This window comes from Zootoca vivipara, chromosome 2 (assembly GCF_963506605.1).
Source record: "Zootoca vivipara chromosome 2, rZooViv1.1, whole genome shotgun sequence".
Taxonomy (NCBI): Eukaryota; Metazoa; Chordata; class Lepidosauria; order Squamata; family Lacertidae; genus Zootoca; species Zootoca vivipara.
Window position 1 is genome coordinate 75699720 of NC_083277.1, and position 25340 is coordinate 75725059.

The 25340-nt window shown below is 44.7% G+C and overlaps 2 protein-coding genes across 14 annotated transcripts in view; one reads left to right on the plus strand and one right to left on the minus strand.

Annotated features, from left to right (window-relative positions):
• Window positions 1-533, minus strand: part of SH3TC2 (SH3 domain and tetratricopeptide repeats 2) — a 45338-nt gene extending 44805 nt beyond the window's left edge. Inside the window, exon 1 of one of the 2 annotated variants that reach the window (XM_035105268.2) lies at window positions 417-533. The gene's annotated coding sequence lies outside the window, so the exon portion shown is untranslated. Of the gene's footprint in view, window positions 1-2; window positions 14-416 lie in introns of those variants that run through there. The other variant, XM_035105271.2, reaches the window with a different exon arrangement.
• A 231-nt stretch (window positions 534-764) lies between these two features.
• Window positions 765-25340, plus strand: part of ABLIM3 (actin binding LIM protein family member 3) — a 171023-nt gene continuing 146447 nt past the window's right edge. For 6 of the 12 annotated variants that reach the window (XR_009557157.1, XR_009557158.1, XR_009557159.1 and 3 more), the window contains exon 1: window positions 927-23605. Coding sequence is in view for 1 of the 12 variants with exons in the window: in XM_060271707.1 (XP_060127690.1) it covers window positions 23593-23605 (13 nt within the window). In the remaining 11 variants the exon portion in view is untranslated. Of the gene's footprint in view, window positions 899-926; window positions 23606-25340 lie in introns of those variants that run through there. The other 6 variants (XR_009557151.1, XR_009557153.1, XR_009557155.1 and 3 more) reach the window with 6 other exon arrangements.

A 25340-nucleotide genomic window follows, 5' to 3' on the forward strand; every position in this document is an offset into this window, starting at 1 on the left:
ACCTGGAGGCTCATCTACAGACGTTCTCTTCGACCCCCCCCCCCCGTTCCCGGCTGGCCCTTCCCCTTCCCAAAGCACCTCGGGCGCGCAATTGGGAAGAGAGGCGAAAGGCGAGGACGGGCGCGAGCAAGCGGGGAAGGGAAACTTGAGAGAAACTGTTCGCGCTGGGGTCCAGCTTCTGCCCCGCCCTGGCGCAAGGAACAGGAATTTCTCCAGAAGGGAGCCTTATCAGCCTTGCTGGTTTCCCAGCAGCGCAGCCGGACGGGGAGGTCAATGGGTTACCCAGGAGCGCAGCTGTAAACACCTCCGGAGAGGGCGGGAGAAAAATAGGGGGGGGGAGGCTGCCCGGCGCAAACTGGAACGGGGCAATAATCAACAGGGTGTTTATCCGCCGCCTCCCCCGCGCACTACCTTACCAAACAATGAGAGCGCGGGAGGGGGGCGCCGCAAGTTTGCGAAGAGGAAACGGGTTGCCAAGTTGTTTACAGCCGCATTGCTGTCCGCTGGCCTGAGACGCTGCCCGCCTTATTTGCTCAAACTACGGTAACTCGTCTGGTCCAGCCACCTGCGCAACTTCACCATTTCTAGGATCTCTCTCTCTCTCTCCTGTGCCCTTGAAAAGAGAGGCATTTCACCGCTGGTTAAACTTCAACTGAGATTTCAGAGCTGCCCTTGCTCCTTGCCACCCGCCTGGAAAGGAAGCAAAGGCAGGGGAGAAGGGAGCGAGCTAGATTCCTGTAGGGCCGGAAGGTTCAACTGTGGCTGGCCATATGTGCTGGACTGCAACTCCCATCAGCCCCAGCCAGCAGGGGCAGTGGTCAGGGAGGGCGGGACGTGGTTTCCAGTCCAGCAATATCTAGAGATAGCCACTGCTGGTGTAAGTGAGTGACCATTTCTGGTAAGTTTCCCTCTTATTCCTTCTTGCCACGGTACGAAGTTAAATGGATTTCCAATTGCTGTTTACTTCCGCATAACGTCTGAATCAGGAGCCTCTGAGTCTGGCCCCGGTGCACTGGATGAGGACCAATAAACGGAGTTTGAAACCTGACAAGACCGGTTTGGTTCCCATGTCTGGGAGGCAGACCAGTTGCCTGTTCTGAATTTGGTCGGACTCTCTCTGAAGGATGAGGTTTATGGTCTTTGGGTGCTCCTAGGTCCATCTTTGTCGCTGGAGAAAGGTTTTTTTTGTTTTTGTTTTTTTGCAGCTAAGGACCTGTTTTTTTTTTTTTCATCTTAGGCTGATTTATGACTACTTAGGTTGTAGGTATGATTTTTCCCCATGTTGTAAGCTGCTCTGAACATGGTTTGAACTGTGGAAAGACGCCATGCAAATAAAATCATGTATATATATGTACAACATCTGTCATGGGCATAGCCAGGATTTTTGTTAGGGAGGCAGGCCTTTTGTGGTGGGGAGAGAACCTCAGTTTGCTATATATTTTATTGATTTTTATTGATGGGGGCTGCCCCCCCCCAGCTGTGCCTATGACAGCTGTGACCATTCCTAGACCACAGTGGGCCAGACACTGGGAATCTCATTACTAGACTACTGCAATATGCTCTATGTAGGGCTGCCCTTTCAATTGGTCTGGAAGCTACACTTAGAGCAGAATATGGCAATAGCAGATAACACTATTGGTGAGAGATCTGCACTGGCAGCCAGTGTGCTACTGGGCCCAAGCTAAGGTGCTGTTGTTGGTTTATAAACCCTAAGCAACTTGGAACCAGTTTGCAGGAGGGACAGCCCCATTCATTTCTGCCCAAGCAGTATGTTTGTCAGCCAAGGCACTTTCCTGATGCCACATGATGCCCACTCTACAACCACCACAAGCAGAGCTCCCTAATGTTGTGGACCTCCCTCCCAATATGCATTAAGCAAGCTTCTTCTGTTTTATCTTTAAGAAGTTTGCTCAAAACAAAACTATCTAACCAAGCCTTCCCTGTAGTAGTAGCAGCAGCTTTGCAGTTCTTTGATTGCTGAACATTTTTTAAAATAATAATTATTTTGTCAAATGTTCATTGTTCATTGCTTGGGGAAAGTGAGCAGCATGGGAATCAGAGAAATAAATAAACTGTGTGTGTGTAAATATGTATAATAGTGTAATCCATAAAAACATAGTGTTGTGAGTTTGCCTGTGAATGGATCTGCCACCATAGTTTTGCCCTAAAATGATGACTGATAAGAGTCTTGGATTTGGTAACATGATGTTAGTATTTCTAAATGGCTGTGTGTGTACTGTCCCCTGCAAGGATAGTTCGCTTGGGGTCATGTTTTACAGAAGTGTGTGGCGTATTGTGAGCAATAGCAGGTGCCAGGGTCCGTTAGCAGTGCTTACCTGATCTCCCTTCTGTGAAGTCACTGCTGTTTACTGGGAGGGGGGGGCAAGGTGTCAGTGAGGTCGGTGCTGCAAAAATACTGGAGATAAATACAGGGCACTCTCTGATCAAGAAACTCAACCAGCTCCTGACCAACTGCCCTGATCTAGCCCGAAAGCTGCTTGACCAGATCTATGACAATGCTGTGAATGATGACCCCTAGGCAATGCTTGAAGGAGCTCTTTACCCAAGCCAATAGGATGTTCCTGCTGGTGCACTTGCACAATGCTGACCTTACCTATTTTGCCTTGCCCCTCCCACTCTCCCTCATGATAAATCACAGTGATTCCACTGCCGGGAGGTCAGGTAAGCACCACGACCACCCCACCTTATCATCCACTACTGATTGTGTTTGAGGAAGAAACAGTAGCTGGCAGTTTTGGAGGAAACAAAGCCGGAGGAGAGAACGCAGAGAGTTCCTAGAAGCAACTAGCTGAAACCGGCAGGGCCACCTTGGAGGCAGCCTCCCACGTTCTCCCTCCTTTCTAGAAGAGCTTGTTTGCCTCTGTTTATTGTTGCCCTGTATTTTTGCAACAAAGAGTCTCCGTGCTCTCTCATCCAAAGAGAAGCAAACCCAGAAGTGCTGTCCCTGGAACTTCTCATCACTCAGAACACATAAACAACATGGCCGATGGATTCACTAGTCAAATACAGAAGAACGTCAGAAGATCCCTGCCGAACCACACTAATGGCTTGCTTAATCTAGTGCCCTGTTCCCACAGTGGCCAACCAAATGCCTCTGGGAAGCACACAAGCAGGGCATGAGGGCAAAAGGCCTCCTCCATGGTTACTCTCCAGCAGCTGTTATTTATGTTAACTTCCAATATTGAAGATAACATAAAGCCATCATGACTAGGAGCCAATGATAGCTTTATCCTCCATGAAGTTGTCTAATCCCATTATGTATGTTCATTCACACATCTCCCTATGAAATCATAAATGCAACCATGCCCAATGCCTCCTGAAAGGCATGCACGTCACAGGAAGGATGCAGAACAATTCTGCCATTAGAAATCTCTACGCATGTTAATTCTGGAATAAATGGTTACTGGGCAATATTTTATGTGATGCAAAATGCTCATTGTCCTTCATGGAGATCCTGAGCTAGACTGTCGATTACATTGCCGGTGGAAACAGGCCTGTTTGTTCAATTTATGGCTCACCTGGCATTCCAACCTTTGGCAGACATTCATTCAAAGGGAATCTGAAGAATGCAACACAGAGTTCATCCAGGGGTGAAACAAGCCTTTATTTCACCCGGGTCAGAGACCCATTTTGGCACATACACACACACACACACCAATTGCATACACACACATACAGGCAGGGAGCCTCAATGCTGCCTCTCTGGAGGCTTCACCCAGGGCAAAAAACCACAGCTAGCTCCCTCACCCTGCCCCATAACTATGGCACTGAGTTCATGATATCCATCAAAGAACATTCTCTTACGACAATACATTTAGCTGCTTGGAAGACTGAGCAGGGTTTTGTTTTTTTGGAGGGGCAGGGAGAGAGGAAATGGGAAGGCTGCTCTTTGCTTGCTTGCTTCGGGGTGGACAGGATTTCCTGGCAGCCTTTAGAAGCCAGGATGCAAGAAGTCCCTGCTGCAGGCATTTTGGCTGGTATTCAAGCCTGCATGGGCAGCATCTTGATGCTACTGCAGGGGTAAAAAGCCAGGGGTAGCCAACAGGGTGCTCTCCAGAGGATGCAAGACGATATAACTCACCTCTTTCCTAACCACTGGGCTGGCCAAGTCAACTGGGGCTGATGGGACTTGGAGTCTTAACAGATATGGAAGGTACCATGTTGGCTACCCCTGGTGCCATGTTGGCCACAACATCTCACTGTACAAATTTGCTACTAATGCGATGGCAGCTTTAGCAATAATACTCAGGATTATAAAGCACTTTGAGAGTTCAGAGCACACACTTTATTTAATTAACCAGCACTCATTACACCCGCCATGACCTCTATCAACCCAAGCAACAATTTAAGAGAGAAGGATCACAGTCTCCTTAACAATCCTCCAAACCCGTATGTTATTCCTCAGGCTCACCTATATTATTGTGACGTTGTTGTTGTTTTTTTAAAAGAAGTATCCCCAGCACATGCTCTCTAAATGCACCTTTTTGTGACAATTTCTCCTTCAGTTAAAATCTAAAATAGTACCCTGATCTTGACTCAGATTGTTCTGGTAAAAAGGAATATCCCCACTGCCCTGTAGCTTCAGCATCTCTCTTCCAATGTGGTAACATCCTCTTTTAGCCAGAGCTTCCTGATGCCACCCATTATTAAAAAATACAGAAGTTCTCACTCCACAATGCATATCACATCCCAGTGCCTTCCTGTTCTTGGGATTCATATGCAAAGGAGCCACTCCTAGCACTACAGGCCTCTTCTTTGGGGGAAATCAAGAAAACATCTGTAAACTGCACTCATTTCCTCTCCAAAGGAGCCAGCCCACAAGAGGCATGCAAGCACAGAAGGAAAAAAAGCCCCAGAGAGCCTTGCCTTTAATGGGATCCAAAGTGCCAACTCCCTTCCATCCAGGAGAAGGGTGGGTTCTTCCAGTGCCTGCTTCTTGCTCCTGGTCTCGATTCCTTGGATGGCAGGAACAGTTCAACGTGGGACTCCCACAGCCTGCCGAAATCTTCCATCTAGTTTTAAAGGGGCAAGGATACCATACGGGTGGGGAATTGCTCCTTGCTGGTTGATTCCCCATCGCTGAAGCAGCAGCTGCCAAGCAGAGGTCACTTCTGCCCCACCTTGTAGCTGCTTTTTTACTCTTGGACTGTGATTTTGTTTTGCTGCTCAGCTTTGCTAGAAATATCCCTATCTTGCATCTTCAACAGTGCTAAGTACCCTTAAATCCATCAATAATGCAGGGTGATCAATGGCCTTTTGATGCAGGTAGAGTGCAGGCATCAACCTGCAGAGCTGGATGTCATAGGCCTTTGTGGAGATGTGGGGCCACACAGGGAGCTGAAAAGGAATTTCAGGGAACCCAGATGTCTCGGGGAGTTGCTAAGGGGGCTAGGGGCTGTGCAGTTTGAGGCCGCTGCTTCAACTGCAGTGCACAGCATTAAAGGGATCTAATATCTGTAAGAGCTATTCCTTAATACTTGGACACAGGACATGGGAAATGCACCTTGACCGCAGCCTAATGTATCTCTCAGACTCACTTTGCCACTCAGTTCCCCCCCCCCAGCTAAGTGTTTGTGGGGAGTATAGCACTGAAAGATAATCCAAGCACCTAATTTTTGAGAGTCTGCATGAAATCTGACTTTACCAGAATCTTGTGCTGACTTGAAATGTTTCAGTTTTTAACTTTTATTAAAGCATTTGTATTCTGTGCTCTGTAAAATCAAGGCATCGCCAGCGCTTCTTCAGTAATAAGGGAAAATTATAAATCCAGTGAACAGAATTATGTCTAACCTCTCTCAGTATGGATAGCCTTCCACAACCTGGTGCCCTCCAGATGTGTCCAGTCTTTACAAACATCAGAGTGCATCTCGTGGCCACACGGAGGGAGGCCTTTTCTGCAGTGGCACCAACCCTCTAGAAAACCTTGTGCAATCCAAAATGTGTCAACTGTAACTCACTTTACATACAAATTAAACATTTGTTTGCTCAAGCCTTTAGTTTGAACTGCTCATTATTTTGATTCTGGATTTTTTTTGACAGTATGCATTTTTATTGACAGTATGCATTTTTTGTTTTATCTGTACTGTATTCTAGTCTTGATTTTGTGGCTGAGCAACATTCTGGGAGGAGATTTTCTAGGACTAATGTAAGACTGCGAAGCTGCCTTGTTATTTTTGCTTTGGATGCTACATGTTGTTATATTTATGGAAATATGGCTTTTTGCATGTTACTATATTTTTGTTTTGCCATGTTATAATGAAATTGTTACTATGCTATTGTTTTGCTACATTATTCTGAAATTAATATTATGTTACTGTTTTGCTGCATTATTCTGAAATTGATATTGTGTTACTCTTTTGCTAGGTTATAATGAAATTGTTTTTATGTTATTGTTTTGCTGTGCTATTATCAAAAGTTTTTGTAGTGTTTGTTTGATATGCATCCCTCTTTATTTGCTGTAAACCTTTTTGAGCATGAGTTTTTTGTGTGTGGAAAAACAGTATACAAATAAAATGAATGAGTGAATGAATTTTAAGGGTTTTTTATATTAACTGCTTAGAGATTTTTTTTTAATGTATATATTCCATTGATGAAATAAATAAGCTCCCATCATCCCTAAGCATTGGACATTCTGCCTGTGACTGATGGAGCTGTAGCCTAGCATCATCTGCAGGCGCCAGGCTGGGGAAGACCAGTTTTCACATTTCACTGTCATTGCAAGCAAAATATAACTTGCAGGTGCTTTCTTTTTAGAGGAAGCATCTATAACGCCTGGCCAGTCTCAGCGCAGTTGCCATGGCTCATTTGGAATAATATTCTTATGGTCCATAACAGCAGAAGTGGGTTGAACAAGTCACTCAAGACACATCTCCTAAGGTGGGGGGGGGGCTTCGTTGCACAGGTAAACAGTTTAAACAGAAGGAGCTAACAGAAAAACCCCATTTGCCCCATTAGGCAGCGGTTCGCAAGAGTCCACAGATCAGAGAGGAGGCTGACCTTTCAAGGAGGAAAATGGGACTGCCTTCTGTTTGCACAAGACAAGCCAGAGGAGAAGAAAATGCTCATTTGTATGGAATCCCTGCCTTGACCTGACCTAGTCAAACAGAATACAAGACTATAATTGCAGCACAGTTAATAAAGGTATAGTTATTTGTATTCCCCTCACCCTAATTTCTACCAGAGCTTGCGGGGGGGAGGACGGACTGTAGTTGCCTAGAAATATACACATTAATTAGTTAATGAGTTTGAAAGCACATAGTGTTGATGCAAGGCTCAGGTTGGTCCATGGCCAAGTGCTACTATGAAACTGCGGTACATACATTAATGTTTCCTAGGTACAGTATCTGCAAAATAATAAATGTTAATGAAACATAGGGAGCCTAGGCTGATGAAAACACAGCAAGGTTATTTTGTTTCACCATGTTTCAAATCACATGTGCTTTCATGGTGCACATCAGTACAATTCAATGTGTTTCCAAGTCACCCACTTTCTGTCCGCACTGTATGGTTTACACCTTCAAGCTGGATTAAAGCTGCTTTGTGGGCGAAAGGCATAAAAATGCAGTATTTTTCAAGAAGCAAACAGGATAGATGTGGGTTGTGGATAATGTCATATGCATAGACTTCACAAACCAGTGGTGGATGCAGAGTAAATGGGTGTGTGTGCATTGCCCTAGACTAGAGTATTCTATTGGTCAGTATTTTGGCCTTCTAAAAGTCTACACACAAAGACTTTGTAGTCACCATTGCGTTAATGTGTTTGAATTGACACTATTGACTGTGAAGATTCTCTAGCACAGAAAAATCAGTGTGACTGACACCGCAAATGCCATAGAATCATAGAGTTGGAAGAGGCCCAGAGGGCCATCTAGTTTGGAGGAATCTTTTTGCCCAACGTGGAACTTGAACCTTGAGATTAAGAGTCACAGGCTCTACTAACTGAGCTATCAAGAACCACCACCACCCGAGCACTGTAAATGGAACCTGATGCATTCACTGGTCTACCTTTTTCCACTCCCTTACACAGACTTCTCTTTCCTCTGAAGTTTGCTTTCTAAATGGACATTAACATTTCAGCAATTCCAGTACATTGTAAAAGAGAACACTCAAGTGTACAATCCTTTGACATTTACTCAGAAGCAAGTTCCACTGTGTCCAGTGGGTCTTATTACCAACTTAGTGTGCACAGGATTTCAGGCAAAATAGATGGTGTATGTCCACTGCAGAATCAATGAAAGAATTGGTTTTTTAAAAAAAATATATTATTTAACAAAATGTATATACCGCTTAACTGTAAATTAAAACCTGTAAACGGTTTACAAATAATATAAAATATACATTTACAATATTTTAGGTGATTTAAAAAAATATAGAATCATGGAATCATAGAATCGTAGAGTTGGAAGGGACACCAAGGGTCTTGTAGTCCAACCCCTGCAATGCAGGAATCTCAGCTAAAGCATCCATGACAAATGGCTGTATATTCATATGCACATATGTGTACATACATACCATATATTCTTATGTACTTACTTGGTGCTCTGTCCTGCATCCAGACATTTCCAGAACAGATGGACAGGAGTCCTTGTGGTGTAGTGCTTAAAAGCAGTAGACTCATAATCTGGTGAACCGGGTTCACGTCTCTGCTCCTCCACATGCAGCTGCTGGGTGATCTTGGGCTAGTCACACTTCTCTGAAGTCTCTCAGCCCCACTCACCTCACAGAGTGTTTGTTGTGGGAGAGGAAGGGAAAGGAGAATGTTAGCCACTTTGAGACTCCTTCCGGTAGTGATAAAGCGGGATATCAAATCCAAACTCCTACTCTTCCTCCTCCTCTTCTTGTAGTAGGTTCATGTGCTTAGTTTAATGTGTGCCCTAGCATCAAATAAAACACCAAATCACCTCAGTCACATTGTTCTCCTGGTGGCTATAGTTCTGTTTAGAGATGGGGGTGCGGGAAATGAATTTGTTCAGTCATAAAAGAGGAATCAGTTGTCAGATTATAAATATCTGGGCCTACAGGGAATGGAAACTGCTTGCAACTTGTTGTTCCCAGATGAAGGCAACTCCTTCCTTTATAAATCCCCAACAGGAATTCTGATCAAGGACTTGATGCAACAACCCTCATTAAAATAACTTAATAAACCTTCATCTCGTTCCCCATATTCTAGGATCCATTGCCAAGTAGTCAAAAGGCCCATTGTTACTGGAATATATGCGGCCGGAATAGGGGGAGGTCCTCTGTACTTTATCTGTGGGTTTCTTTTGGGGAATCTAAATTTTCCACAGTGTCAAACACCTTCTAGCTGGAGGGTTTTGAAAAAAATATCTGCAACACTAATAAACAGGGGTGGAATAGACTTTCTGTTGTTAGAAACATGGGGGGAAAACATTTCAATGAGTGTTTTAATTGGATTTGGGCTGCCTTGCATTAGTTTCCAACTTAACTCCTTCGGTAAAGCACGGAATATTCTATTGTTTGTTTGTTTATGTGTCAATCATCTTAAAATGTTCAGAAACCCCAGACTTAGTCTAAGCTGGCAAAATGACAGTTCTGGAGAAAGGGTTTTTTTAAAAAAGAGTTTTGCTTCCTCTTTTCTGAGTGTCGGGAAGTTGACAGCAGCAGTGAGAACATCAGCTTCCTTTTGAGCAGTGATAACTAGAGATAGAGAAAGCTCATACCAAAATAAAAACTTAGTTGGTCTTTAAGGTGCTGCTGAAGGAATTTTTTTATTTAGAGATGGAGAGTACAGAATTGCTCAGGTGGGGGTGAGGGGTTGCCTTTTCTTGAAATGTGCAGCTTGAATAGGAATCATACAGCTGCAGCCAGGAGGAGTGAAGGCTTTAGTTCTAAGGCAACATCAGGCTCTGCTCCTGCTCTGTCATATCCAAGCATAGAAGCCAGTCTGCTTCAAGGATCTGCTTTCAAGCCACCAACACAGTTTGAAGCAAAGCACCTTCCTTCAAGCTCCCGTTTTCAAGGCATCAGTATGTGGTGGGCTAACAGGAGCTGGATTTAGGGGCAGATGTGTGTGCTGCTAAGCTTGGTGTAGGGTTGCCTTATTTTGAAGAGAATACATTTTCCAGCTTCTATTTTTAACTATGGATCGCTGTGACCAGTGCCAGATTTACATAAAAGCTAAACAAGTTATAGCTTAGGGCCTCTCTCTCTTGGGGGCCCCCCAAAAATTAAAGGAAAAAACTGGATGTACATTTCCAAAATATAAGATAAAAAAATAAAACCTACACACAGCAACAGTCTTCTGTGTTGTGTAGGCTCCTATGATGTAAGTAATGGACCCCGCCTGCTAGCCTGCTCCCTAAAATATCACAGGTTTGCTCATTTCTATATATTTTAATTATTTCACTATTAATATACTTCTTAATTGTATTTCACTATTAATATACTGGTACTTCTTAATTGTATTTCAGTTCAACAGTTGCTTTGGTAAAATGCATATTTTGTTATGTGCAGATATGGCTTTAGATACCTATTAGGTCCATAAATTAGCATATAGCATATATTCAACACAAAAAAAACAGCAACAATTTGTTGTTGACAAAGGACAGCTGGACATATAAAGGGCTTCATTACCTTCAGTAGCTTATGGCCTCATCAAACCTAAATCCTGCCCTGGCTGTGACGACTCTACCCATGAAAGAGAGGATGTGTCCTAGAAAAAGAGGACATATGGCAACCCACTGACTCCTGTCCAGACTATCTACTCAGCTATCCCGTGAGCAGCTGAAACAGTAGAAACAGTTTGTATTCCCCTGTAAAGGTGACACTGACTTACATGACTAACATTGCACCAGCATTTGTATGTGTGTATTTTACAGGAATATTTACAGCATCAGTGCCCATCCAACAAACAGCGAATTTATAAGTGGTCATATGCATGCTTGCATGCAAATGTATCATTATTATTTTTTGTGACAGGGAACAATTACATCCAAAATCATATGTCACTATTGTGAAAAAGGTTGCAATGCATTTTTTTTAACTACGGTATTTGAAAGTAGAACAAGCAAAGGGAAATCCTGAAGCTATTCCTCACATGGGACACCATTTGACCTAAGATCAATGCAGTGGTTATCTGAAGAAGTGTGCATGCATACGAAAGCTCATACCAATGACAAACTTAGTTGGTCTCTAAGGTGCTACTGGAAGGAATTTTTCTATTTTATTTCTATTTTGTTTTGACAGCACACCAACACGGCTACCTGCCTGTAACTAGAGCAGTGGTAGGGGCCAAGGAGGCTTCAAAACCTTTTTTATTACAATTAGCGAGTTCTACAAATAGCTTGGAGGTGGAAGAGGGGTGGGATTTTGTTTAGTTAAACAGAGCAGGGGGTAAAGGTTAAACACCATTCTTGGTCCTTATCTGAATCCCTTCCGCAGGCTCTGCTTTTGAAAAGCAGGAGATGTTGCTTGTGGAGTTCTCATATCACTCCGAGTTTTGCTCTGCATTAATTCTTGAAAGTGGCTGCATGCCACTGTGTCTCTTAAGGTTCCAGCGCACAGGGCTTCTCTTAAAAATGAAAAATGAAAAAAACCCTGTTATAACACTTAGAGGAGCAGACTCTGTTAAGTATCTGTAGTTTGAAACAATAGCATAAGTGTCGTTCTGTATTAGAGGCAGTATGAGTACTGGTTGCTGGGAACTGCAGATGGGGAGACAGTTGTTGTGCTCATGTTCTGCTTGTGGGACTCTGTGTTGAAGATTCATTCCCCATGTCTGCATTCATGGGATTGTTGTCTATCACATGATGATACAGTATACGTTTTTATTCCACAGTGGGAAGTGACGAAGACAGGGTGTTTGTGTTACTGTGTTTCCTGAAAGGGGACTGTTGTCCTTTGTTCTTTCTCTTTGCTGTCTTATGCTAGAGAGAGAGGGAGCCATGTTGCAGTGCTCCATGTATGTTTTATGTAAATAAATGTAGATTAGCCAAATGCTGTGCTACTGAGTTCTGTTATGCTATTGCGCAAACTCTGCAAATCCGTAAGTGTGCTGATGTCAGTTGGCATCAGTCGCTGTGATGTTTGGGCTGGAGAATGCTTTTGAAGCTCCTGAATGATCAACCAGCAGGGAGAGAACATGCCAGTCGGGCATATTTCTCTGCCAAGGTCCTACTTGCGAGTAAGAGATCCTAACACTCTGGTGGGCCTCTGGTTACTGGAGGACATGGGCCTTTGGCCTGATCCAGAAACGTATGCCCCCCCCCAGTGTAGAAGGATGTATGGATCCAGAATTGGCCTCCACAGTCACTTATGCATGGACTCATTGTTTAAACCGTGTTTATGGAAGACAATCTTACTCGGCTATGAGTGATCACAGAAGAAGAAGAAGAAGAAGAAGAAGAAGAAGAAGAAGAAGAAGAAGAAGAAGAAGAAGAAGAAGAAGAAGAAGAAGAAGAAGAAGAAGAAGAAGAAGGCTTGTCTTATGTTCTTATGATAAGACTCAGAAAGGCAGCTAAGCATTGGAACAGCACCATCTATTGGAATAGTGCATCCACCTGTTAGCTGACACTGTTGCTTATATAATCAACGAAGTTTAATCCTGATGACTGACAGCACATTGTCTTAAGTTCCTTGACTAACTGGAGACTTGATTAGAGGAGACTGAGAGGAGATACGATACCAGTCATCTTTTAATATCTAAAGGGCTGTCACATGGAAGATGGAGCAAGCTTGTTTTCTCCTGCTCCAGAAACTAGGACCTGAACCAATGGATTCAAGTTACAAGAAAAGAGATTCTGACTAAACATTAGTAAGAGCTGTTCAACAGTGGAATGGACTCCAATGAGAGGTGATGGATTCACCTTTCATGGATATTTTTAAGCAGAGGTTGGATGGCCATCTGTCATGTATGATCTAGTTGAGATTCGTACATAACAGGGGGTTGGACTAGATGACCCTCAGGGTACTTTCCAACTCTAAAGTTATATGATTTTAACTATTAATAACTGTAAAAATCAACAACTGGTATTGCTTGCCCAAGCCTGGGAGAAAGGGTGGGTATAACTATATTAAATAATAATTTGCAACTAAGAGAACATACATACCGGTAATTCTGAATAACCCAAACTCTCCCTTGTTGATAATTCAAATATCTTTCATAATATTTCACTAATGTTCCATGGAAAAGTTTCACTTAGCCATTTTTAAAAACTCATTTCCCTGGCATAATAAGAAAACATCTTTGCTGAATAACTGCAAGAATAAAAATGAGGGAAATGCCATCTTTCTATATTCTATCCTTCCTTTTAGTCAACAGAGGGCAGCAGATACTTGTGCCAAGCATTTGTTTGGTTACTGCAAACACCTCCAGCACATATGGCTCTCTGTGCCGCAGCATCCTCAGAGATCATAAAAATCATAGCGTTTGCGTACTCAGAAGAATAATGGGGGACAGACCCAGGTAAGACACACTGTGACTTCAGTACATTACAGAACAGGGACTGCCTATAGAACACCATTAATGTTTAAGATGTCAAGAGTTTGAGATTTCTATTAGAGCAAAGAGCACATGTTCATTCTTAGACTGATGCACAGCTATCCAGAGAGAAACAGAAAAATCCGAACAGCAGAATGAGTCAGTCACAGTGAGCAAATTATACCACTTGCTCTGAGGATGCTCCTAGTCTGCTTATTAACACAGACTTCTCGAACTTCTCATCTTTTCCTGGCATATCTGGTACATTTTGAGTGGACAAAAAGTGAAATTATGGTTACCAGTGTTAATGCTGATACCTCAGATCCACAAAGTATTTAGAAAGTCAGGCCTTTGGGGACATCTGAAGCCTGGCAGAGCAATCCAAAACCCCTTTCCCTTGCACTGGGTTGGGGAGGGGGTTTGGATTGGGTGGGGGTGTCCCTCTGCCTAGCCCAGCATTTTGGGCTAAGCTGGCCTCCCTCTGGCTCCCACCAACTGAGATGCACAGCTATCTGAAAGAGCATCACTCTTTCAGTAGGCCACAAATTGTGTGTGGGAGTTCCACTGGTGAGATGTCCATCAGTAGCAGCCAGTGGGAAGACATGTGTCAGGAGTATGGGCAGGAGTCAGGCTCTGGGGCCTGTAGTGCTTTGCAGGACTGGGGCATGCCTCAACTTGTGCTGGAGAAGCAAGGCGTGGCCACACAGGTGAAGTCCTCAGCTTGTGCTGGAGAGGCAAGGAGTAATCACCCAGGTGAGGCCACTTGAGATCTCACTGCACCTGGTGGCAGGAGCTGGGAGGGATAAAAGCCCAGCATTTCCCTTCAGCTCTTTGCCACAGCAACGCTATCCCTGCCTGGTTGCATCTGGCCTCCTGTTCCTTGGACCCTTGCCTTGTTGCTGCCGTGCTTCTTGGACCCCTGCCTCGCCTTCGCCTTGCTCCTGCCCCGTGGACCTTCGCCTTGCTTCTTGTTCCTGGATCCTTCGCCTTGCTCCTTGGACCCTTGCTTCGCCTTCGCCTTGCTCTTGCCCCGTGGACCTTTGCCTTGCTTCTTGTTCCTGGACCCTCGCTTTGCCTTCGCCTTGCTTCGTGCCCCGTGGACCTTCGCCTCTGCCTTCGACCCTGCTTCTTCACCACCATCTTGCCTCTGGTCCTGACGCCCGCTGACCGGACCGTGACAACATGAAGTGAGATGTTCCAGAGGTGGACCAGGGGTGCGGGTCAACCAATCTGGGCCTGATCAGTGTGCCAGCTTCAGGCTGGCATAGAAAACATGAAGCAATGTTTGTATTGCACTCGTAACTTGAACAGGATAGGGCAGCCATTACCAGAGGACAAAAATGAAAACAAACCTCCTCAAAACATCTAGGCTTCACAGATTCTTTAGACAAGGCTAAACTTAGACAGTCATCCAGGAATAATGCATATCTTTCTCAACACTGATTTTAAAGGCCTACCTACATTTATTTAACAAAGTAGTGAGGGGGAAAGAAAAGTCTAGTCCATTTCAAAATAAAAGTTTAAAACTGAATAGTTGGATTGTGCCCTGCCACATCTATACTGCTTGTTCTGAGAAAAAGAGAGGGGAAAAGATTACCTAACCATTTCCAGAGGTGTGTGTTATCAAAGACTAGAAGCAATAAAGCTGGATGAAATCACACAAGTCCTCTATCCTACATGGTTAAAGAGAAAGCATGGCCTCTGTCATGCCTCCTTGACCTGGTGCTCTCGAGATATTGTTGGACTCCAATACCCATCAGCCCCAGATAGCATGGATAATAGTTGGGGCTGATGGGAGTTGTAGTCTAAAATCCTTGGAGGGCAGCAACTTGAAAAATACTGCACTTTGGTGGAATCTTACACACATACAAAAAATGTTCTGAAAATGCATTTTTAAAGCGTTTTTTAAAAATGCATTGAAATTGTCATAAGGCTCACCATCACTATCTAGTGTCACATTGCACATTGCACTTAAAACACACTTAAAACGTTTTATTTGCAGCTGTATAGGCCAGATTTATAGGAAGGTTAGAACTCCTCTCTGAATTTATGGATGGAAAGGTGGGATAAAAATGTAAACATAAAATGATTCGTGACATAGCACAGACTGCATGTGGACAAAAACACTGCACATTGTCTTGGTAACCCCCACAAAAACTCTGCAGCAGACTGTCATTAATATAGACTATGGGGTGAAGAAACAAGTCCCAACATTCAGGAACAAAATAAACCCCAAATCGAGCAGGAATGACTTTGATTTTTAGTTTCTCGGCAAAACAACGAGAGGAACATAAGGAGACTAACAGAGCTCGTGATAAAGTCACTCCAGTAATAATAGAGAAAAATTAAATGTTTGCCAAAACTGTGCTGGGACTACATGTCTGTGTTTTCTTAACAGAGACTCTGCAAAATAGCAGGGTAAACAGCCAAAAGTCTCCTGGAAAGATGAAAGACATATGGTGGTTTCACAAGGATTTTCAGAGCTTAAGAGGAGAATAGTTTGGGTGTACGTGGGGTCATCAATGTGGCAACACAATAGCCCCAGACGCATCTTTTGTCACTCAGCAAGGTCACATGCTCCTCCCAATTATTGACTGGGTGTGTGGACGGGGAGTTGTGGAGTAGGGTGCCTGTTTTTCTCTGTGCTTTGTTGTCTTGGATGTGTGTAGCTGTGCTAGAGGATATTCTGAGCTTCACCAGTTTTTTATCTGTGCACTGGGGTATTTTGTGGTGCCCGTAACAGTTTCTTTCACTTGCAAAGGTGCATAGTCCAAAACTCACCCCTCCAGCTCAAGAACCATTCTTCCAAATTAAGCAACAATATCTTCAGAGGCATCCAAATCTATTCAGCTTGGAACAATTTGGTCTGCCATCTTGTTTCAAATTGACATCCGGCAGTTTCCAAATGTAGATGAAAACGAGCTCTTCCATCTTCAGAACCAGAGTGTCGAGTTTGGCCACGAAAGGTGGCCAATTGCTTAGAGAACAGATGGACAGAAAAACAGACAATCCACTTTCCACAGTATATATTAGACTGGCAGAAAGCACCCTATGTTGCCCAGGAATTGTTAGAAAGCAAAACATACGGAGATTTGTGAAATTTAATGAAATGTAAATGTGTGTGTATTTTCTAAGCCTGTACACAACCCCTCCATCTGATCCAGGTCTGGCCAGGATTTAACCCAGCTGCAGCTCCAAATCATTGTGGGAACCAAGCCTAGGGCAGAAGTCAAAGAAGCAGCTGCATGCATGGAACAAGGCCTGCTTGCACAATAGGAGTTTCCCTCTTCTTCTCCCCCACACCCCCTAAATCTGTTCTAGAGGGTTGGGGGGGGGAATCTACCCCTAATGTTAAGTCAGCATTTTAAAACCCCAAAGTAAAACATACACCTGGAGAAGTAGGGAACACTGCCAGCCCTTGGATTCTCACTCACTATGCACTGACACAGCCTGCTTCTCTGTAGCATCTGCTTTGGAGAGTGCCAGGTCCTCTTCCTCCAGTGGGGTGTGGCCAGTGGTGAAGCTGCATGCTCCGGCACCAGGGGCAGAGAGCAGACGGGGGCGTGGCTGGCGTGCATCCCGGGGGCGTGGTACGTTGCCCGTGAGGGCATGGCATGCTGCCTGCGGCGGCATGGTACCTGGCATGGTGTGTGTGTGGGGGGGTGAGCAACACATTCAGGGGGTGGCTGCAATGGTACCCCCCTTCCCGATGGTGCTGGGGGTGGTGTGCTCCCCCGCCCCGCCGTTCCTCTGCCAGTAGGTGTGGCAGTTGCAATTTCTTCAGAGATGTCCAAATCAGTGTAGTCTTGGCTGGTTCGGTCTGCCATCTTGATTCGAAATGCAATCCAACTGTATCCAAACATAGACCAATACCCGCTTCTCCATCTCAGGAAATGTCACACCAAACTGGGCCCTGGTATCCTCAAAGGGCCTTCTCTGTGGTGGCGCCTGCCCTGTGGAACGCCCTCCCAACAGATGTCAAAGAGGAAAACAACTACCAGACTTTTAGAAGACATCTGAAGGCAGCCCTGTTCAGGGAGGCTTTTAATGTTTAATAGATTACTGTGTCTTATTTTTCTGTTGGAAGCCGCCCAGAGTGGCTGGGGAAACCCAGCCAGATGGGCGGGGTATAAATAATAATAATATATTATTATTATTATTATTATTATTATTATTATTATTATTATTATTATTATGGCATTTCGAAGCCCAGCAGAGATTTGGTTCTCATATTGTTTCTGAAAGCGCAAATCAGGTTGGTTTGCCTTTAAATACGAACTGAATTTAAATTCTCCCTCATTCCTACTCTCTCAAATTCTCTGTAAACTTACGTGGGCAATACCACTGACATACCCTCAAACATTTCTCCGAAGGAAATAGGGACGTCCTATTCTATAAAAATAATTTTACTATTTACATGCCACCCATCTGACTCGATTGTCCCAGCCATTCTGGGCAGCTTCCAACATACAGTATATAAAAACATAATAAAACATTTAAAAACTCTTCCCTATACAGGTACAGGGCTGGCTTCAGGAAGCCTGGGGATTGGATAACCCTCCAATATTTATCCGATGAAATTAGGGACATCCTAAGGAAATGTGGGCCATTCCAGGATCAAATAAAAAACCAAGACAGCTTCTGTTAATCTGGGACTGTCCCTGGAAAACAGGGACACTTGGAGGGTCTGCATTGAATACAGTGATATTTACTAATCAGGCTATGAGTCCCTTGAAGCATTTTGACTCTTGGATTGCCAGACTTCCTCTCAGTAGGGTATTACTCCCTTTGGTCAAACAGATTGATTGTGCCAAAATATTAGTGTTGCTTTATTAGCACCTCTCTCATTAAGACCTCTTTCCATTGTTTACTTTGCTAACAAGCTGCCTAGAATTTCCAGTTCCCAATTCTTCCTGTTAGAAATATGAAAACTATGTTCTCTTGAAAACAATGCTGCTCTAATAACATATTTTATGGACTGTGCAATGCAGCTTGCTTATAACTAGCTATGGAAAGCCGTGAGATTTTCTTTCTAAACTGAATTTATGCATTGCTTATACCAGTTCCAAAAGAACACAGTTGTTACTGGCTGTCTGGCTTAATTTTATGCACAAAGTATGTGTGCAGCAACAAAATCTGTGTCTCCTTACTGAGAGTCTGCTCACAAATAAGCGATTGTTTCATAATTATTTCAGACTTGGCTGCTTGGAAAAGATCTGTTTTCTAGGGATGAGTTTAGTAATCTTGGCAGCTCAAGAACAGGGTCCAACCACCAGCAAATTATGTGGAGGAGGCTGCAATAGGAAAATTAGATCCATACTGGATGAAGCATGGAACATTCGGCCCATTTTTGCTGGAGAGACCAATTGCCACACCTATCAGTCTGAGCTCACAAATTTCATTGATTTTTACTGTTCTTCTCTTCGGCACTATATTTTCTGATAATGTTTTGAAATCGCGTATAAGGAAGTAGTCAGAAAATGGCCACATGCATGCATTTTTTAAATGCAAAAATTGTCATACTTAAGTCTGAAACAAACATCTGACAAAGCTCCAAAGATCTTCTCCAGATCTTTCAGGCCCACGTTCTTATAGTAGGTGGGGAGCCTCTGGCCCTCTGGATGATGCTGGGCTATGACTCCCATCACTCCTGACCATTGGCCATGTTGGCTGGGGCTGATGGGGAGTCCAGCAACATCTAGAGGAGCACAGGTTCCCCACTCCTGCAGTATAAAGCTGCATGGTTTGTTTACACATCAGTGTGCATTGTACACATCAATATGCATGACGCTTTGCGGAGTGAGGTAAACAAAATGAGTTTATAATCTGATTTTTGACAGAGGGTGAGATAAAAGAGGTAGAGGAAGAGAGGAAGACAGAGGGGGAAAATATGCACAGATGCCGTCACATATAGGCTTAGTTGAAACAAGGACAAACAGGTTAAGCCACAGGATTTCTAGAGAAGTGTCCCATTGGAGAGTTCAAAGCATAAATGCTTCAAAGCAGGATGGGCAAAGTTTTGTAAGAGGAAACAGAAGCCCTCCTGGCTGCTATCTGGGTTGGTGGAGTGAATGTTCAGAGGCTGGGCTCTCAGGATATGAAGGCAGAGAGAGGAGCAAAGGTCATGTCCAAGGAAACCAAGGACCAGGTTCCTGTACTGGACATAGGAGCAGATAGGAAGCCAGTGTTGGGGTTTAAGGGCAAGCATCTCCCAGTCTGAGTAATGAGAGAATTGGCTGATTTTGGCAGAAGAGTCATAGATACCAGTGAGAAGACTGAGTCAAGAGTAGTGTGACCATGTGAAACAGAGGACAGGGCCCTACACCTTTCACAGTTTTGTGGAAGGAGGAGTTTCAGCAGGTGTAGGTTGTCATGCAATTGACCGCTGCACTTGTGGAAATTTCATCTTCTACCTTACGTAAGAGACCTCTGTGGCCATTATCTGGCCAATTCCCTTTGCACATTTTTCAGACTGTAAGCAGAGAAATGCGACATCAGATGGAGCCCTCCCTCGCCATTCATTGAAACAAAGAAGCTACTGTTTGCAGTTACAAAGCAGCAGCCCCCTCCTGAAGCCTTTCTTCTAGGTCAGCCTGCAATAATAACTCAACAGCAAAGTGTAAACGGGAGAACACTTACCCCATGAACAGTTGGAGGCTGTCTTAGTCATTCCTTGATGCAGAACACTATGTTTCTTCTTATATTTTATCTTCATGCTGAATAATTCTCTTAAATTACATGTGCTATTCATCTAACAGTAAAAGTAACAAAGAGTGACACCCTAAAGACTTATCAGATTTATTATGGCATAATTTTTCATGGACCAGAGTCCTTATCTGATGACAGTGAAGATGCAGTGGACTCTGATGCACAAGAGCGTCTTCCATAATAAATCTTTTTAGTCTTTAAAGTGACACTCTTTGTTGTTTCTTCAGCTCCTCCTGGAAATTATGCCACTGTTGTTTCCATAAAAACTTAAGAACTAGCCCTGCTGAATCTGACTGAGGGCACATAGGCCAGCCTTTCCCAACTGATTCCCTCAAGGTGTTTCAAAACTACAACTTTGGATACCTAGATCATATTGCCCTTACTCATATTGAAGGTGGTTTACTACCTGCTTCTCCAATCAATTTGTCCTCAAAAAATGTTCCTGTATCAAGAAGCAATCGTCTAACCATTTAGTTCCCATGGCAATGCACCACCTGACGTTTACCTAAGAAAAGGATGTGCCTGCCCAGCAGATTTACCAGCCTGCCATCAAGTCCTATAATTTCAGCAGTATATTGCCATTGTTAGAGGTTTGTTTGTGTTTGTGTGGATGATGGGTTGTGTTGGCAAAGGGATCAGAATGAATGTTCATTATACAGCCAGTGCCGTCTAAGCTCCCTGCAAATAAACAAATAAATTCAAGAACAATGCTCAATTAACTGGTCATCTGGAAGCGCCACCTGTGTTGGTGATGGAACTAAAAACTCAGCTGCGCTCTGGTCTGCACACTTGAGTAACCCACAGACCATTGGCAATGCAGCTTTCCAACTTCTTGCTTTCAGATCAGCTTCTTTTGTAGTAGGCCCTGTACAACATTCCATGTCCTGGCTCCTCTGATACAGTGTTTAAACTCCCCCTTCCAGCCTCTTAGGCAATCAGAACCCAAGACACTGCAGAGTTCCTGATCACTGGGATAATTTTCATTGTGGCACGAAAAGCACTGTTGCACTCAGGTCCTGCTTTCAGACTGACCATAGGCATCTGGTTGGCTACTGTGAGAACAAGATGCTGGCACTGGGCGGATCCAGCAGACACTTCTAATGTTCTTATGTTAACCCACCGGGATTCTCGAAAGCTGCTCTTCTAGCCTGCTAGCAAGATGCATTAACAATCTATCTTGCAACCCATATCAAAGTACAAAAAGTTAAAAATGAGAAATAGTACAAGTGCAAATTTTGTTGGGAAAAGTCTTAGTGAGCTTAGGAACAGAAGAAGTTGCCTTATACTGAGTCCACACAGAAAGCACCCATATTCCCTTGATATTTTTTTTCTCAGATGGGAAGAGAACACTGTGAAATATGGTCACTGACAATTATTGTTAATCTTGGCTTCATTATGCTCTGCAGTTGCTACCTTGTTTGCCTCATCACAGGCTTAATCTAGGAGTGGGGGCGGGGAGTTGTCAGAGCACATGATTATTCTTTGTTAGCAGCTTACTGTTGATTATAAGGTGTGTATTGTTGTTGTTGTTGTTTTTAAAGCAAGTAGAACAACTGCTCTTGAAATACACTATTATCACAATTTAATACTGAGTACATCCAAGAGCAAGCCTTTGAACCTTGCTATGAATTGTTCCCTGGCTATGGTTGCTCCCATTTTACAGATTGGGAGCGAGGGGCCTATTAACATTAGGTGGGTACCCTCAGAATACTGTTTTATCGACTTCCCTATGAGGAAGCGTTACAGCATCTGGTGCCTTTTAGTTTAGAAAAATAGCAAGCAGAAGCAGGCATGACAGAAATACATAAAATTATTCTTGATGTGGAGAAAGCAGATAAGGAAAGCTTTTTCCCCCCTCTCTCATCACACTAGAACCCAAGGCCACCCAATGAAGCTGCATGTTGGAAGTCTCAGGACAGATAAAAGAAAGTGCTTCTTCACACAGTGCATGGTAACCCATGGAACTCACTGCCACAGGAGGCAGAGATGGACACCAGCTTGGATGACTTTAAAAGAAAATTAGAACAAATGCATGGAGGATCAGTGTATCAATTGCTACTAGGCAGTTTGGCTATGTTCTACATCTCTCTTATGCTCTTAGACACCCAAGACAAACTTTATTTCAACAAGCCTATCCTAACACATACTTCAGTAATGCATGCTTGTTTTCAACATTTGCTGATTTTTATTTGCATATTATTGATAATTGTTACACACTGTTTTGTGTACACCACTTGTAAATTTGCTTATACTTTTCCCCCCTAAGCAAATATATACCAAAAAATAAACAGACACTCCCATGTTCAAGACTCTGTCCGCAGAAACCGCAATGGCTATTTTTCACAGGGCATTAACAAATAATTACACACACACACCTTATTCCTGCCGCTTATAAACTGGATGCACCGCCTGCCACCCGCGCAGTCCCATTTCCACCAGCAGGTGGCAGAAGGCAGCACCCCGTTTTCTCCCGGCAGTGAAAAAAACCCAGCCCAATGGTGCTATTTCACCCCCCCCCCCGCCGCCGCTTCCCTCCTTCTCTCCCCCCACTCCCGTTTTCGCCTTTCATCCCAATTTGCAGCCAGCGCTGTCTTCGCGAAAACTCCTCCCGCTGCACCTGAAAGAGGCTCCTATTGACAAACTTGGCTGGAACGAGGTGAGCGCTGGGCGGGGCTCCTCGCGGGGAGATTCGAGGCTCATTCAGCGCTGCTGAAACGGCGAAGGCGGGGGGGGGGAGGCTGAGGAAGAGGCTCAGCTCGCTCGTTTGATAAGCAAGCTGCGTGCATCTAGACGCCCCCCCCCCCGCCCTCCGCTCCCCGTCCTTCCCAGATCCACACCCCCCTGGAGCCGTAGGAAGAGCTGGAGCAGCCTGACAGCCCCAGCTCAAGAAGGCGAGCCTGGCGCGGGAGACTCCGCGTCCACACGAAGGGGCTGCGCCGGGTGGATCGGTGGGGGGAAGACCTTGTGGGGGGGGGGGCAGAGCGAGGACAGGAAGGCACCTGGTCCGGGCTGATTCTTAGGCTGCTGCTTTTATCCTCTCTCTCGCTCCCTTTTTTTAACCCCACCCCTGACCTTATTATCTGCCCGTCCAAGATTAAGCGCAAAGACAGAAACCGAGAGAGAGAGAGAGAGAGAGAGAGAGAGAGAGAGAGAGAGAGAGAGAGAGAGAGAGAGAGAGAGAGAGAGAGAGAGAGAGAATAGCCCGGGCGATCAAGGAGACACCTGCGGATGGACGGGAATCAAACGGAAATAATACGTATATTTCTCTAGGGAAGAATTTTTTTCCCCTTTAGGATTTTTTTTCTTTCTATAAAAAAAGACTCACTGCCACGAAAAGGAGAAGGGGGCAGCGGAAGGCACCAGAGAGAATTTAAAGGACAGTTTTCCCTCCCTTTGTTGAATGAGAAGAACGGGGCCGGATCATCATGAGCACCAGCAGTAAGTACCAGACTCCTTTGCTTTGCTGGGGGTGGAACCGCGGCTTCTTTTTGCATTGGGACCAGAATGTCACAGGCAGCAAGATCGCCTTAAGGTCTCTTTTCCTTCTTTGGTTCTCTCTTTCCCAGCCTCCTCCTTTCTTTCTTTCTAAATGGGGACTACCTGAGTCCATTGACCCCCTTCCCCCCTTCCACATCTGTATTTTTTGACAGCTGGGCTTCAACTGTATTGTCTCTGTGTGTTCTGTGGTTGGAAAGCCCTCTGCAGCCCCTCATTCTACTCCAGTGTGTAGTCTACTCACTCTTGCCTTCAGCCTGTGCCATCCTGCGTGTAGACACCGGTGTCAGCAGGATACCATCAGTGGGTGTCCCAGGGCAGAGTTCAAAGAGAGAAAGAGAGGCATTGGGGAATGTGCGTGTTGTCTGTCTCTCTCTGTGTGTGTTTGTATATTGATGGGGGTACGAAGCCTTGTTCTCTTGTCATGCTATTCTATACTGGACAGTAGTGTGTGTTTAAATAAAATAGAGAGGTACCATCAACCAAGGCACCACATCTGGATTTCTTAAATAAGCGGAAACAGGCAGATAGGCTGTGCAAGAATAGAGTGGGTACAGACGGGTGCCCATTTTATGGCACAGTAGAGCGACCAGCAATTTCAAGCTGCTGTCTCGTTCTCTCATTTTGTCATTCCCTTATTACTCTGTGTGCTGCTGCTGTTGTCCTCCATCCCACCCCAACAACACACACATCTACTTTGTTGGAGATGGTTTTGCCCCTTCCATTAAAGGGAAGCCAACCCAAGCCACCTTTGTAGCTTACGCATCATGCCGCTTCGGGGAGAGCCTGGCGCTCATTGGCAGAGACACACACTTTGCACGCAGGAGGTCCCAAGGTACGTCTCAAGATCTGGAGGAGCAAGGCTGGGGGAGATGAGGACCTCTGGCTTGGGACGGCACTGCCTGTCAAGGAAGATAATGCTGAGCTGGGGGGAGCATAAGGCAGCTTATGTGACAGCGGGCAGTTCAGTTTGTGGTAGTCTCCTTGGAATTTGACTTTGAATGACAAATAGCATCTTTGCGCACGTAGCGAATGGGGTTCTCATCAAACAGAGCAGCAGCCAGTGGATCTGGAGAAGGGTCGTAGCTGAGTGGGAGAGCATCTGCTCTGCATACACAGGGTCCAGGGTTCAATCCTGGCATCTCCTGGTAGGGCTGAGAAGAAGACCTGGAGAGACACTGCCAGTCAGTGCAGACAATAATGAGCTAGGAGGAGCAATGGTTTGACTTGGTACAAGGCATCTTCCTGTGTGTTTATGAGTTCCATGCCCCCCCCCTAAGGTTCCCCTCCCTTTTTGCCAGCTCACTGGCGAGTCTGTTGTTGATCCTGGGTTTCTCAATGCAAGCAGGTGGTGCTGATGTCTCTTCAAGACGGATTGCACAGGAAGCATTCCTTGACAGCGCAGCTCAGCCCTGAGAACAGGCAGTTCTAGGTTTTGCGGGCTGTGTATGTGTCATAGACAAATAAAACTTTCTGGGTGCCCTCTGCGGAAGCCACACCTGGGACTTGGGCTGGGTCGGTGGATTTTGGGGCAGGAAGAAGCTGGGTTAATAGCCAGACAGTAGGCATCAGACCCTCGTGGATGCACAGTAACAAAAGGCATGGGGTGCTCACCTATGTCCACCGTCACCTTCAGAGAACTGGTAAATAAATAGCCTTGAGGGGAGCAGAGTTCTCT